At 37.2% G+C, this 14,083-nt stretch overlaps 1 protein-coding gene across 1 annotated transcript; it reads right to left on the reverse strand.

Annotated features, from left to right (window-relative positions):
- Positions 1-11,635: 11,635 nt before the first annotated feature.
- LOC136836656 (uncharacterized) lies at positions 11,636-13,830 on the reverse strand. The gene is made up of 2 exons (XM_067101126.1): positions 13,236-13,830; positions 11,636-11,805 (listed from the first exon to the last, which is right to left on the reverse strand). Exons 1-2 carry the CDS (start codon positions 13,828-13,830, stop codon positions 11,636-11,638), a joined length of 765 nt encoding a protein of 254 aa, XP_066957227.1.
- Positions 13,831-14,083: the final 253 nt, after the last annotated feature.

Raw genomic sequence — 14,083 nt, forward strand, 5'->3', positions numbered from 1 at the left:
TTTCCCATATGGTATCAATTCAGTCTCTCCTGCCATGTTACGCCTAATATTCTTTCTAGAGCTTTATTCTCAAATCAAAAATAAGATATAGGATATAGCTTCTATGTCGTACCCTGATACACATACACACATATATATACACATTATAATATATATATATATATATATATATATATATATATATATATATATATATATATATAATACACATATATAGTGTTTATATATATATATATATATATATATATATATTATATATATATATATATATATATATATATATATATATATATATATATATATATATATGTATATATTAATGCATATATACACTATATATATATGTGTGTTTGTGTGTATATATGTATACATATATGCACATACATACATACATACATTCTTACATACATACATACACATACTTATATATATACATATATATATATATATATACATGAAGGAATAAAGCAACATTAACGTTGATTATATCCTTTAACCTTAATCGCTTCAGAAATCTGTCAGGCGTCCATTTACCTTAAATTACCGTCGAATTCCAAGTATTTATGAACGTGGTAGTGAGTTGTGGAAGCTTTTAATATATGATATTCTCTTGACCTGTTAAATACGTTATTACCCTTTCTCTCTGGCTCGTAGTCTTGCCCACTGTTTTGACGTTCCCACGACGTCTCTATTTTCCTTAGGCTGGTCAAGCATTTGGTATGTTCAGCATTTAGTGTTCCTTTCTTTCTCAAAGTTTTATCATCCAAGGTTTTCATTTTTTTTTTTTTGTAAAAGTCAAAGGCGATTTGCAGGATGGCAGCTTGTAAACATTAATTTCCATGTTGATTACGAGCTCCGATTATTGTTCTCTTGTTTATCTTTCGTCGAATGTTGGGTACCTAATTATCAGACGCTTCTTCCTCTTTAGGCATTTTAAAGAAATGATGATGACGATTATGTTGGTGGGACTGAGCTTCAGCCCTTAGATTCTTCTTCAAAGTGGAGGCAATAAAAGTCCACCTTCCCCCGCGCGGGAAAGTCGAACGCCTCTGATAAATAGCCCGTTAATTTGAGCCTTAAGGTCGCGTTGAAAGGGGATGTTGTCATAACTGCGGCTTCTTTGTTGATGTATTGGGTATAATGGGGGTGTTGCTGGCCGCGTCCAGTCAGGAGTTGGACATACCCGGCCACGAAATAAGTAGATTTTCTAAGACCTGCAGTTTTTTTTTTCTCCTTGAAATCCCCGGTTTTGGTTACTCGAGAACCCCCACGTAAACGGATGAAGGCGGTCGTGGATTTTCAACCTTTGCTCGCTTTTAAGAGGACGTTCTTGAGCTGGCTTTGTTGAGGTCAGAGGATGAAAAGCCTAATTACTGATTGTCTAGAAGCCGAGGAGAAGGGCAAAGCGGTTGCGTTTTGTCATTTGCTTTAATAACTTTTTTTTTTTGTCGATTCTGTCAATTCATATAATTTTTCACCGATGCTCCTCCGTGTGCTTACATTATATGTGAAAGTATTCGTGTCTCCGAGAGGTTAACGATAATTTGTCCTAATTTCAGTAGTTTGTTATATGTACGTATTACCATCTGCTAGCTTTAGAAAAGAGTAATTGAAAATCAACTAAAGTTGCCCATTACTCTGTTCAGGTATTGTTTCGTCGCTTCCACCATAAGCTTTTGAATTTCTTCCTGTTTCTGTTTTTTCCTGACGTATAGTCTTTCTTCTTTCTAGGTTGAAGGTCTATCGTCTCCCTCGTGGTTAAGCCTCGCCCTTCTTTTTTCATTGTTTTCTCCGAGTCTTGGCCATGCAATGGTACTATGTAGTCCGCCTCGTAGGCCTACAGTATTCATTTTCCCTCATTCGTGAAAAATAATAAGAATCTGGTGTGGGCAACGTAATTCAAATTAAGTTTTTCTCATTACAAAATTATCTTGTGAACATTTCAAAACAAATTTCAGTCATTTCAGTAGTATGCGTGAAATCCGAAATGGATTTCAAAGCGAAATTTAAACAAGAGATTCAGACTATATAAGTACATATTTATTGTTCTACACAATACATATGTACAATTTAAAAATATATTGTAATCGCCGAAGTAACGGAAATATCATTTTTAAGTCCATTTGGATTTTTATTTATAATTTAATTTTGCTACTGTTGATGGGTAATTATCTTCTTGCATCTTTTGGTAAGGGTGGTAACGATAATGTGTGTATAAAGTACATATCCTTTAACACTGATTAGTAATCACTGGTAACGATAATATGTGTATACAGTACACATCCTTTGATAATGATTAGTACTCAGTGGTAACGATAAAATGTGTGTATAAAGTACTCATCTTTTGATATTGATTAGTACTCACTGGTAACGATAATGTGTGGATAAAGTACACATACTTAGATATTGATTAGTACCCACTGGTAACAATAATGTGTGTGTATAAAGTACACATAATTTGATATTGATTAGTACTCACTGGTAACGATAATGTGTGTATAAAGTACACATATTTTGATATTGATTAGTACTCACTGGTAACGATAATGTGTGTGTATAAAGTACACATATTTTGATACTGATTAGTACTCACTGGTAACAATAATGTGTGTGTATAAAGTGCACATATTTTGATATTGATTAGTACTCACTGGTAACGATAATGTGTGTGTATAAAGTACACATATTTTGATATTGATTAGTACTCACTGGTAACGATAATGTGTATGTATAAAGTACTCATCTTTTGATATTGATTAGTACTCACTGGTAACGATAATGTGTGTATAAAGCACCCATATTTTGATATTGATTAGTACTCACTGGTAACGATAATGTGTGTGTATAAAGTACTCATCTTTTGATATTGATTCGTACTCACTGGTAACGATAATGTGTGTGTATAAAGTACACATATTTTGATATTGATTAGTACTCACTGGTAACGATAATATGTGTGTATAAAGTACACATATTTTGATATTGATTAGTACTCACTATTAACGATAATGTGTGTGTATAAAGTACATATCCTTTTATACTTCATTCTATTCACTGGAAAAGATATATGGGGTATATTCATATATAATCCAGATCATTCCTAATTTCATTGGTAATTGCCGTCACACATTCGTTAAGGACTGGAATGATAATTTCGACAAGAATAAATGGACATATTGAATCTCTCACAAGTTAATATTTGTTCTTACACATCTTTTTCATAAAGTTTTCCCTCGTTCAGTGGTGACTACATTAAGATGATAATGATCATTTCAGAGAAAAGATATGACTACTCTTCCCCTTTTTTCTGTCTCCCTGGATGCCTTGCTTTCTCTCTCCACTTGGGACGTCTCATGATTTATGAGATTTTGATGAGAGTTTTTCTCTTGGGTGTTTCATTTTTGTTTTTCTTTTCTCGTCTTCCTTCCCCGCTCGTTTGTTGTTGCGATTAACAGAAGCGCTAAGCGTTGCGAATTCCTTGGTGGCCTATTCTGTTTCGATTAAGATGAGCGCGAGGAGTCTCTCTCTCTCTCTCTCTCTCTCTCTCTCTCTCTCTCTCTCTCTCACTCTGAGGTATATACACGATTCTTGCTGCTTTCCAGGCTTTTGTGACGTCTTTCCTTTTGAAAAATCTTCAACTGCCCACGCTCGCTCTCTCTCTCTCTCTCTCTCTCTCTCTCTCTCTCTCTCTCTCTCTCTCTCTCTCTGAGGTATATACAAGATTTTGCTGTTTTCCCGGCTCTTGTGACGTCTTTCCTTTTGAAAAATCTTCAACTGCCCACTCTCTCTCTCTCTCTCTCTCTCTCTCTCTCTCTCAAATAAAAGTTTTCTTTTCGCTCTGAAGGTCTGTCTGAGGCATATACAAGATTTTTGCTGCTTTCACGGCTTTTGTGACGTCTTTCCTTCTGCAAAATCTCCTTCAGTTGCCCCCTTTCCTATCTCTCTCTCTCTCTCTCTCTCTCTCTCTCTCTCTCTCTCTCTCTCTCAAAGAAAAGTTTTCTTTTTGGTTGAGACTTTTATGACGTCATTTCCCTTATAAAATCTCGTGTCCGTCCCACTTACCCCACCCTCTCTCTCTCTCTCTCTCTCTCTCTCAGAGTCAAATCAGAGCTTTTATAGTGCACGGTTTTTGTGCCGTTCCATTTGCAGAACCTTTCAGATGCCTGACAGCGGAATTCCGATGTCATATTCCAGCAATGATACTACGGCACTCGTTCGTGAAATCGTCGCCCCCCCATTCATAAAACTCCAGCTCCCTTCCTCCACGATTTTATTCTCTTTTATCATTTTATTACCGGCGTTATCTCTGCTACGATTATGTTCTTGGATATCTCCTCGACGCGCGTTATGATAGTTGTTATTTTGTTGATTCGGAATGTGGAAAACTTCAGAACTAGCCTAAGAGGCCATTGACATATAAAGTTAGTTGCCTCTGGACAAAATATACATATATGATCAATTCGGTAAGAAAGAAATGACTCTAATCTTATGTAATCCAACGGTTTTGGGACATCTTTTAATCGCAGAACAATTTTGACATTAATATCGTTATTGTAATTAACTGGTTTTTTTACTTGGGGCACAGTGTGTTAATATTATTCCTCATGGGTATGTTTGACCTGTAACTGAAATTGCATTGCAATTGTATGTTTGATCATTGCAGACATTTCGGATATATATATGCGTGTGTATGTATATATATATATATATATATATATATATATATATATATATATATATATATATATATAAGGCAATGCCACGAAGGAAAGAGAAACGACGGTGGTGATAGGCCTTTCGACTTACTGTCCTTTACTTAGCCGAAAGACCTAGCACCACTCCGTTTCTGTTTCCTTCATGGCATTGCAGTTATTTTATATATTCATCACGTTCCATATTTTCACGATTCAGTTTATACATACATATATATATATATATATATATATATATATATATATATATATATATATATATATATATATATATATGTGTGTGTGTGTGTGTCTGTTTTACTGTGGGCTATGACAGTTTGTTGTTAGACTTGCACATGCTCAGATGTCAACACGAAAATATATAACTTTTTTCCATTCGCTAGGAAGTGACGAAGAAAGTTGGGTGCACCAGTTATTTCATACGGGCAGTAAGTAAGACATTGAAGGAGAGAAACAGGATGAGGGATGAGAATATGAGGAAGTGGCTGCGACAGAAAGAAAGGAATGTAAATCTGAGAGTAAAAAAGAAAATATTTTCTCTCATTAAATTTTTAATATGGCCTCTCACATCGTTCTTAGTGACAAAACAAATTCAATGAATGGGAGCGCAATTCTAACTGGTTACGAAGCATACGTTTTTACATATTGTCAATCATTTTGTTTTGAAAGACTTTCCCCAATGACCTCATTGTTTGCTTTTTCGCAGAAATTTTCTCTAAGTTTATTGGTGGGTTGCTTATACATTTAGTTCTCGAATCTGGTGAATGATTTTGGATTTATTATAGACAGCTCTAGTCTTATATTTCGGGAAAAGGTGGGATTAAAATCTCTCTCTCTCTCTCTCTCTCTCTCTCTCTCTCTCTCCGAAGTATTGGATATGTTGCTTGTTGGCATGAAATCGTTGGTATAAGGTGAGAACACTTCCGTCCCCTATCAGGTTTCATTAATTGCTTTGAGTCAGTAGGAAATAGTTCGCTGATGACTGATTTCATTAGTCATAGTTCTTACCAAGGTTACTTTGTCAGGCTCTCTCTCTCTCTCTCTCTCTCTCTCTCTCTCTCTCTCTCTCTCTCTCTCTCTCTCTCTATTTTGAAATGACCCAGTCTCAGCCAAAACAGACAATCATTAGCTAAAGTGAACATTTGGTCGCAGTTGGATGCCTCTTCTTCCTTTCTTTTCCCAGCCAATTCAACATTCTGGGAACAACGCAATAAAAAATAGTGACGCAACTTTGCCTTTAGTGGAACAGGTCTTTGATGTTACGATCTCCGGTGTGAAAATACCCCTCGGGCCATCTAGCACATTCCTAAGAATTCTTCTTCCAAATCTCCATCCCATCCTTCTTCCTCTTTTTTCGTGCCCCTTCTTCGCTTGCTTAATTCTACAGTTACTCTCTGTTATTTTAGGTGTGTCGAGTCTTTGAGAGATGAAGCATTTGTGGGAGGATGCCGGTTTTGTTTCCATGGACCAGCCAATAATGTTCCTCTTTGCATTTCCCATTAATCACATTGGGGGAATTATTGCTTGCGTCAGACCAATGAGGGGCCAGCTTGATGTTCCGAAGAGCCAATAAGAAGGCTCGCAGGAGGTCGGCGCTAGAAAGTGGATTAGAACAGGTGTGGCCACGAGTTCCGCAGTGACAAAAGACGTGCTTGTCTGGAGAAACGTCGGGCAGACCCGAACTTGACGCTGATTGGCCGAACGTCTGGCTCTTGGCCAATGTGATGGGTTGGGCATTTCCCCCGTGGTCTTGATTGAAGCTTAAGCTGGACGCTGGCATGTAGAGCTCTCTCACGCTGGCCCTTAATTAGGGCCAACATGAAAGGCCTCCTTATTTGTTTGGGTGCTCGTGAGGAGGGCAGACAAAAGAAGTCTGACATTAAATTATGAGAGTTGGTAAACGACGCGGGCCATCGTGACTTAGAAGTAGCGGTTTCGACTACTTGGCTGTTGTTTGGAGGGAAACTGGAAAGAGACGTGAAAGGGAGAAGGGACGGCAGAAAGGAATCGGATGGAGATGTAAAGGGTGATGATGATGATGATGTAGGATTTAATTTTTTTTTAACTGAGGGTCAGGGACCGGCGATTAGTATTTTGAACTTTTTATTTTTTTTTTTTGCAGAGCCCGAGACGGGCATGGCTCTGGTTCAAATCTTAGAAGTGTGTGAATGGATTTCTTAGATGAAAAGGATCTTTCCTAGATAGTGACCCCCACGGGTTTTAACCAGGTGTGTATCCACCTTTGCGGCTTGTTTAGTACAAGTCCGTTTGGGATTACCGTAAAAACATAAACAAAAGACTGTAAATATCATTAAGATAATGACCCCCAAGAAATATTAGTCATAGATAAAGACCCCCAAAAACCCTTGGGGGTTACTATCTAGTAAAGATCCGATAAAAAGATAAGCGAATTTATTAGTGTTTATTTTATACCGTATCAATAGCAGGTAATTGGGCATTGATTTGGTCGTTGTTCCTTCCGTAAAACATTCATGACATTGAAGAGGTAAAATAAACTAAAACTAAAAAGGTTATACATTTTGGACAAAATAAGGACCAATTGGAGGACCCCCCGGAAAAACAAACAAAGAGAGATGAAAGACTCTCGTAAGTGAATTATTCCAAAATCCACAAAACGAGAAAATGAAAGAAAAGAGAATTCCCGGTATGAGTGAATAAGTCGAGTGCCAGCCCCATACTGTGTAAAAGTCAGAGACGGGGATTTCACTCTGCTTGAATTTTCGCACCAAGAAGCGTCCATCAAGTCGGATCTACTTTTCTTTTTCGTTTTGTTTTCCTCGAAAACGCTCTCGACATGACACCCGAGAGGCGTGACTCTCTCTCTCTCTCTCTCTCTCTCTCTCTGGACGTCGAGGGTTTTCACGCTGACCTGCAGATTTGTGAAGTTGGGGGTCGGGAAAATAAACTTTTTCCCTGGGAGGATGAATCTTCGTTGACGTCTTGACAGAACTGGAGTGGTGAGAAGTGGGAGCGGCCGTCGGAAAATCGGAGGAAATGTTGGGTTTCATTCAAACAATGCGGATTTGAGGTTGTAATAGCTTCTAGTGAAATATAATTTTTAAGACCAATGGACGAACAGCCATATGTTCCCTAAAAAGATGGGTGTATACGTTTCCTATAAAGATAGTTTATGTTCCATATAGAGATAGATGTATATGTTCCCTAAAAAGATAGTTTATGTTTCTATAAAGATAGATGTATATGTTCCCTAAAAAGGTAGTTTATGATCCCTAAAAAGATAGTTTATGTTCCCTGTAAAGATAGATGTATGTGTTCCTAAAAAGATAGTTGTACATGTTCCCTAAAAAGACAGGTGCAGTGGGCGGTAGAATTGGTTCCTAACAAATGGAAGGCTATAAAAAGGGAGGAAATACAGAAGTAAGAAGGGATTGCCGAAGCATGGCAGTAGGAAGAAAGAAATTTATTTGCGTTGTTTTTTAGTCTAATGAAACAAGTAAAAAATTCTCCGAAGTTTCTTGGGTCAATCTAGTTTTCTGTACAGCGTATAATACTGTATGTAACTCTCAGCCACGCCCCATGAAACACTCAGCCACGCCCCATGAAACTCTCAGCCACGGCTCATGAAACTCAGCCGCGGCCCATGAAACTTTCAGCCACAGCCCAGTGGTGGCCTGTGTTGTTGGCACCTACAGCGGTGCCAGACGCACGATCATGGCTAACTTTAACCTTAAATAAAATAAAACCTACGGAGGCTAGAGGGCTGCAATTTGGTATGTTTGATGATTGGAGGTTGGATGATCAATATACCAATTGCAGCCCTTTAGCCTCAATAGGTTTTAAGATCTGAGGGCGGAAGGACAGACAAAAAAGCCATCTCAATAGTTTTCTTTTACAGAAAACTAAAATGGACGATGTCGAAATTCGTTCTCATTATTTCATGAAATTCAATAGCGCATAAATTAAGCACAAAACTTCCCACCCGCTTAGCGTTGGATATTTTCGATCTGAACAGCTGCATAATCTTCGACGTTTGCCGTAAATGATATTCGAAAATAGTTCCAAAATTCTAACGATGTAGTTATCCGTTTTTATTTGATCGCAACATTTCGATACCTTTTATAAACCGTAATTTTACACGAATATATATATATATATATATATATATATATATATATATGTATATATATATATATATATATATATATATATATATATATATATATATATATATATATATATCCAAAATATATACGATATATATTATATATATATTTGTGTGTATACAGTACATATACAAACACAAATATATATAAATTATATATATATACAGTATATATATATATATATATATATATATATATATATATATATATATATATATATATATATATATATATATATATATATATATATATATATATATATATATATATATATATATATATATATATATATCTCTCAGAAAAAACTTTATAAGAACCATAGTGTTTGTGGTGTGTGTGTGTGTGTATCAATATATGTTATTCACTTTAGAAAATATTTTTTTAGTTCACTAAATATATGCCGAAAAACAACTGTTTAGTAGACTTCTATATTTAGATTCAAACCAGTTAAGTGTGAGTGATTGCTTATAATTAGTTGCATTATTCTGGATATATACAGTAGTAGAGTTCACTATCTTCGTATGAGTTTTTAACAAAAAATGTGTTAATTAATGGGATCCTGAATACCGACGCCTTAATTTAATTTATTTTAGAAATACAATAGATTAGTTGAAATTTTAATTGGTGAGTCTTAAGATTTCAGAAATTATTTTAAAACTCTTTGAAGAGGGAAAAATAACCTGATGTCTGTGTCTGTTGTATGACGTTCTAGTTGGGCTTCAAAGTTTTCCTGCATAACTCAGCAGCCATATTTGAATTTTACGCCCGTGAGGTCTCAAAACAACCCCCTCAAAAAAGGGGCGGGGGCAGTGGTTGGTTAAGGACACTATTCATATAATAACTCTAATTCCATAATTATAGGAAAAATGCTATTTCGGAGTTTTAGAAATATCATTTCCATTGTAAGGGAGCCCTTGTTAACAAATGTTGCCATGTACCGTACTTCTAGAACTCTGCTTTTTAATATAAGTAAATTTTGGACTTTTATAAGTGAATTTTGGAAGTTTTTGAATTGTCGTGAGAAGGACTCCCGAAAGTGTGTTGGTTTTCGTGTGTAGCAACAATGTGTAGAAAGTAGATTTCGTTTCGCATGAAAGGGGAGCTTCGGAACGCTGGTGGTCAAGTTGATAGCCACGCCTTGTACACGAGTGCAAGGATTCTCTCTCTCTCTCTCTCTCTCTCTCTCTCTCTCTCTCTCTCTCTCTCTCTCTCTCTCTCTCTAAACTTGGGTAATGTATACGCTTTCACAAGAGAACGCAAGTCTCTTTTACTCGTTACCTCTCCCTGTCAACGTGATTACGTACGCACTTTTACTGGGGAACGTGAACCTTTATTTTTCCTTTAACTTGAGCAGCGTAGAAGCGGTTACTAGGGAAACCTGAAGAATAAGCTCTCTCTCTCTCTCTCTCTCTCTCTCCCTTAATTTAGTAATTTACTAGAATACGTAATTCTCATTCCGACTCAAATTAGGTTGTGATACTAGTGAACGAACTTACACTAGGAAGGACTATTCTCTCTCTCTCTCTCTCTCTCTCTCTCTCTCTCTCTCTCTCCAAACTCTTACTAGAATACGTAGTTCTCATTCCCTGTCGCAAATTATGCAGTGCACGTACTTTTACTAGGAAAGACTCTCTCTCTCTCTCTTTCTCTCTCTCTCTCTTACCAAGGAACGTAAGTGTGCGAGGACGAGCGCGTAGTGAGAGTGCAGACGAAGGTGGCGTAGCACTTCAGCAGGTGTAACAGGCAGCAGAAAAGGTCTCCAGGGCAGCGCTACCCTACCCCCTCCCCTCCAATATATATATACACGTACTCCTTTTGCTCAGGCTTTTAGTGGCTCCTGCTCGGCATCTTGTCGTGATAGGTCAGCCACTGGCCTGTCCTACTACCCCCCCACTTCCCCTCTCTCTAAACCCCTCCCCCATCACCCCACCTCGGTTACCCATTCTTAGGAGAACCCAAGGGAGGTCAATGCTTTTTTTTTTCTTTCTCTCTCTACATCCTTCTGGCTCCCTGCCCTCCTTCCCCCTCCCTTCCTCCCTCCCTCCCCCTTCCAAGGCTCTTAATTTCTCCCTGTGCGTGGGAAAGGGAGGGAAAAAAGAACGCTGTCGCACGCCCAACAGATCAGCCACTTCTTCCCCCACCCAAACTCCACCCCCTTCCACCCTCTGCCATAAACTAGTTTTTAAATGTCAGAGGATGGTTTTAATAATTTGGGTGCTAGATACCCGTGGTGAAGATTTTTTTTTTTTTTTTTTTTGCCTTTGCGGCTGAGTCTAGCTTTTAAATGGTATTTTAAAGAGGAGTCTCTTCATTTCTGAAAGCTATTTTTACTTTTTTTTTTTTAATCAGAACTTCAAAAATAATGAAGATAACATTTTTCAACGGATGGTTAATTCCAAGGCATTTCTAGAAGTATTTAGTGTAATATAATGTGAAATATATGTATGCATGTGTACATACATATATATGTATTTTATATATATATATATATATATATATATATATATATATATATATATATATATATATATATATATAATGTATGTGTTATATATATATATATATATATATATATATATATATATATATATATATATATATATATATATATATATATATATATATATATATATATATATATATATATATATATATATATATATATATATATATATATATATATATATATATACATTATATACAGTATAGTGAGTGTTTGTGTGTGTGTAGCCGAATGTGTGTGCATATAGATAAATGTTAATGGCGTGTCATGATATATCAGATGAAATGTCCTGTTGGAGGTGCCCCATTGGATGCTGTGCTGTGACACGATGCAGCAGACTGGGTATTTGCCTCCTGCTGGGGCGCGTGATTCCTCGTATTCCCAAATCCAAACATTCTCCTTGATGCTGGAGGATAAGGCCGGGGAGGGGATGGGGTGAGGAGGACTGAAGGGAAAGGGGAATGGCGTTGTTATAGTGGTCTTAAGAAAGGTGCTGATAGTTTTAGATCCTCTAAGATGAACCGTTTTTTGTGGCTCTGTGTTTTCTTGGGATGAAAGGAACACTGATTTTTCTTCTCTGTTTTTTACTGTCTTTAAAATCTGCCATTCCTGCAAAGGCAGGTCTGTCGTTTTCATCAGGTTTTAGGCCCCATCTTTATCTTCCTGTTTTACTCTAGCCTTTGCTAGATTGTTTGCCAGTGGTCTTTGCATTAAAGCCCGGAACAAGAAGCGATTAAATTTTCAGAATACCTTGAGAATTTGGGTCTTGTTTAAGAACACACTGACGGTAAATGATAGTTGCTATAATGGTGGATAGTCATTTTTGAAATACAAAAGTTTTTTTTATGTATTTACAAAATGCATATTTTGCAAATGCATGCCTTTCGGGACAGTCATGTTTTAACAGTTGCAGCTGCAATGATGATGTCAATGATAATAGCAAATCTTTTTAAAACTCAAGTAGAACAGTTATTTTGTTTACATCTTTATGAATGCTTTCATTTAAGAGGACCACATCATTTGTGTGAAAGTTCCCGCTTGAAAGGTATAAAGTGCAGATTCTAAGTCAGAGATTTTCTTTGTACGAAAGCACCTTTGTAAATATGCAAAAAAATCTGGTTGATACCTAATGATTGCAAGAGATAAATCGAGGTATATTTAGTTGCATGAAAAATCCTTTAATGAACAGATTTGAAAATCTGAGCAAACAGCAACTTTCAAGCATTTACCATGACAATGCGAATATGCGCTGAAAAGTAATGGGTATAAAAAAAGAATGATTTGCCCAATTAATTTCATATTTATGAATATATACTTTCAGAACTTGAGTTACAGTCTCTTTTATTCTGTGTGTGTGTGTTTTTAACAGAATATGTCTATTCTTTTTCCCTTCCGCTGTTATACTTGGATGGGTGACCAGCAACTAGAACCATATGTGTTTGATACATAAGTCCCTGTGACCATGGCAGACTTGGGGTGCGGCGTGGAAGCGGGGGTTGGAAATGGGTCACAACGGTGCCCAAGAAGCCAAAAGAATGGGTGAAAGAGAATTTTCCTGTTCACGCACTATTCAGTTTTCGTTTTCAAAAGATATATTTCAGTTATTCAGACTTTTATAGTAGATGGTGGGGGTTCATCTCAGGTACAGTTTCTGTTTTTCTGAGTGGAACGTCGTCTTTATAGCCAAGTGCATCTTTTTTTTCTGAGTGGAACGTCGTCTTTGTAGCCAAGTGCATCTTTTTTTCTGAGTGGAACGTCGTCTTTACAGCCGAGTGCATCTGTTTTTCTGAGTGGAATAAGTGCATCTTTTTTTCTGTGGAACGTCGTCTTTGTAGCCAAGTGCATCTTTTTTTCTGAGTGGAACGTCGTCTTTACAGCCGAGTGCATCTGTTTTTCTGAGTGGAACGTCGTCTTTATAGCCAAGTGCATCTTTTTTTTCTGAGTGGAACGTCGTCTTTGTAGCCAAGTGCATCTTTTTTTCTGAGTGGAACGTCGTCTTTACAGCCGAGTGCATCTGTTTTTCTGAGTGGAAAGTCGTCTTTATAGCCAGGTGCATCTGTTTTTCTGAGTGGAACGTCGTCTTTATAGCCAGGTGCATCTTTTTTTCTGAGTGGAACGTTGCCTTTATAGCCAGGTGCATCTGTTTTTCTGAGTGGAACGTCGTCTTTATAGCCAGGTGCATCTGTTTTTCTGAGTGGAACGTCGTCTTTATAGCCAAGTGCATCTTTTTTTTTGAGTGGGACGTCGTCTTTACAGCCAAGTGCATCTGTTTTTCTGAGTGGAACGTCGTCTTTATAGCCAGGCGCATCTGTTTTTCTGAGTGGAACGTCGTCTTTATAGCCAGGTGCATCTGTTTTTCTGAGTGGAACGTCGTCTTTATAGCCAGTGCATCTGTTTTTCTGAGTGGAACGTCGTCTTTATAGCCAGGTGCATCTGTTTTTCTGAGTGGAACGTCGTCTTTATAGTGCATCTGTTTTCAAGTGCATCTTTATTTTTTTTTTTGAGTGGAACGTCGTCTTTACAGCCAAGTGCATCTGTTTTTCTGGTGGGCGTCGTCTTTATAGCCAGTGCATCTGTTTTTTCTGAGTGGAACGTCGTCTTTATAGCCAGGTGCATCTGTTTTCTGAGTGGAACGTCGTCTTTACAGCCGAGTGCATCTGTTTTCTGAGTGGAACGTCGTCTTTATAATAAGTGCAAGTGGAACGTCGTCTTTGTAGCCAAGT

The sequence above is a fragment of the Macrobrachium rosenbergii genome, chromosome 56 (genome assembly GCF_040412425.1).
Source record: "Macrobrachium rosenbergii isolate ZJJX-2024 chromosome 56, ASM4041242v1, whole genome shotgun sequence".
Lineage (NCBI taxonomy): Eukaryota > Metazoa > Arthropoda > Malacostraca > Decapoda > Palaemonidae > Macrobrachium > Macrobrachium rosenbergii.

Bases quoted from the DNA above. Each gene is read 5' to 3' on its own strand.
- LOC136836656 (XM_067101126.1), bottom strand. From the start codon at position 13,830: ATGCACTATAAAGACGACGTTCCACTCAGAAAAACAGATGCACCTGGC. The intron at 11,806-13,235 runs GTAAAGACGACG...CTTTCCCTTCAG, and splicing joins AAAAACAGATGCACTCGGCT to TCCTCCTCACCCCATCCCCT.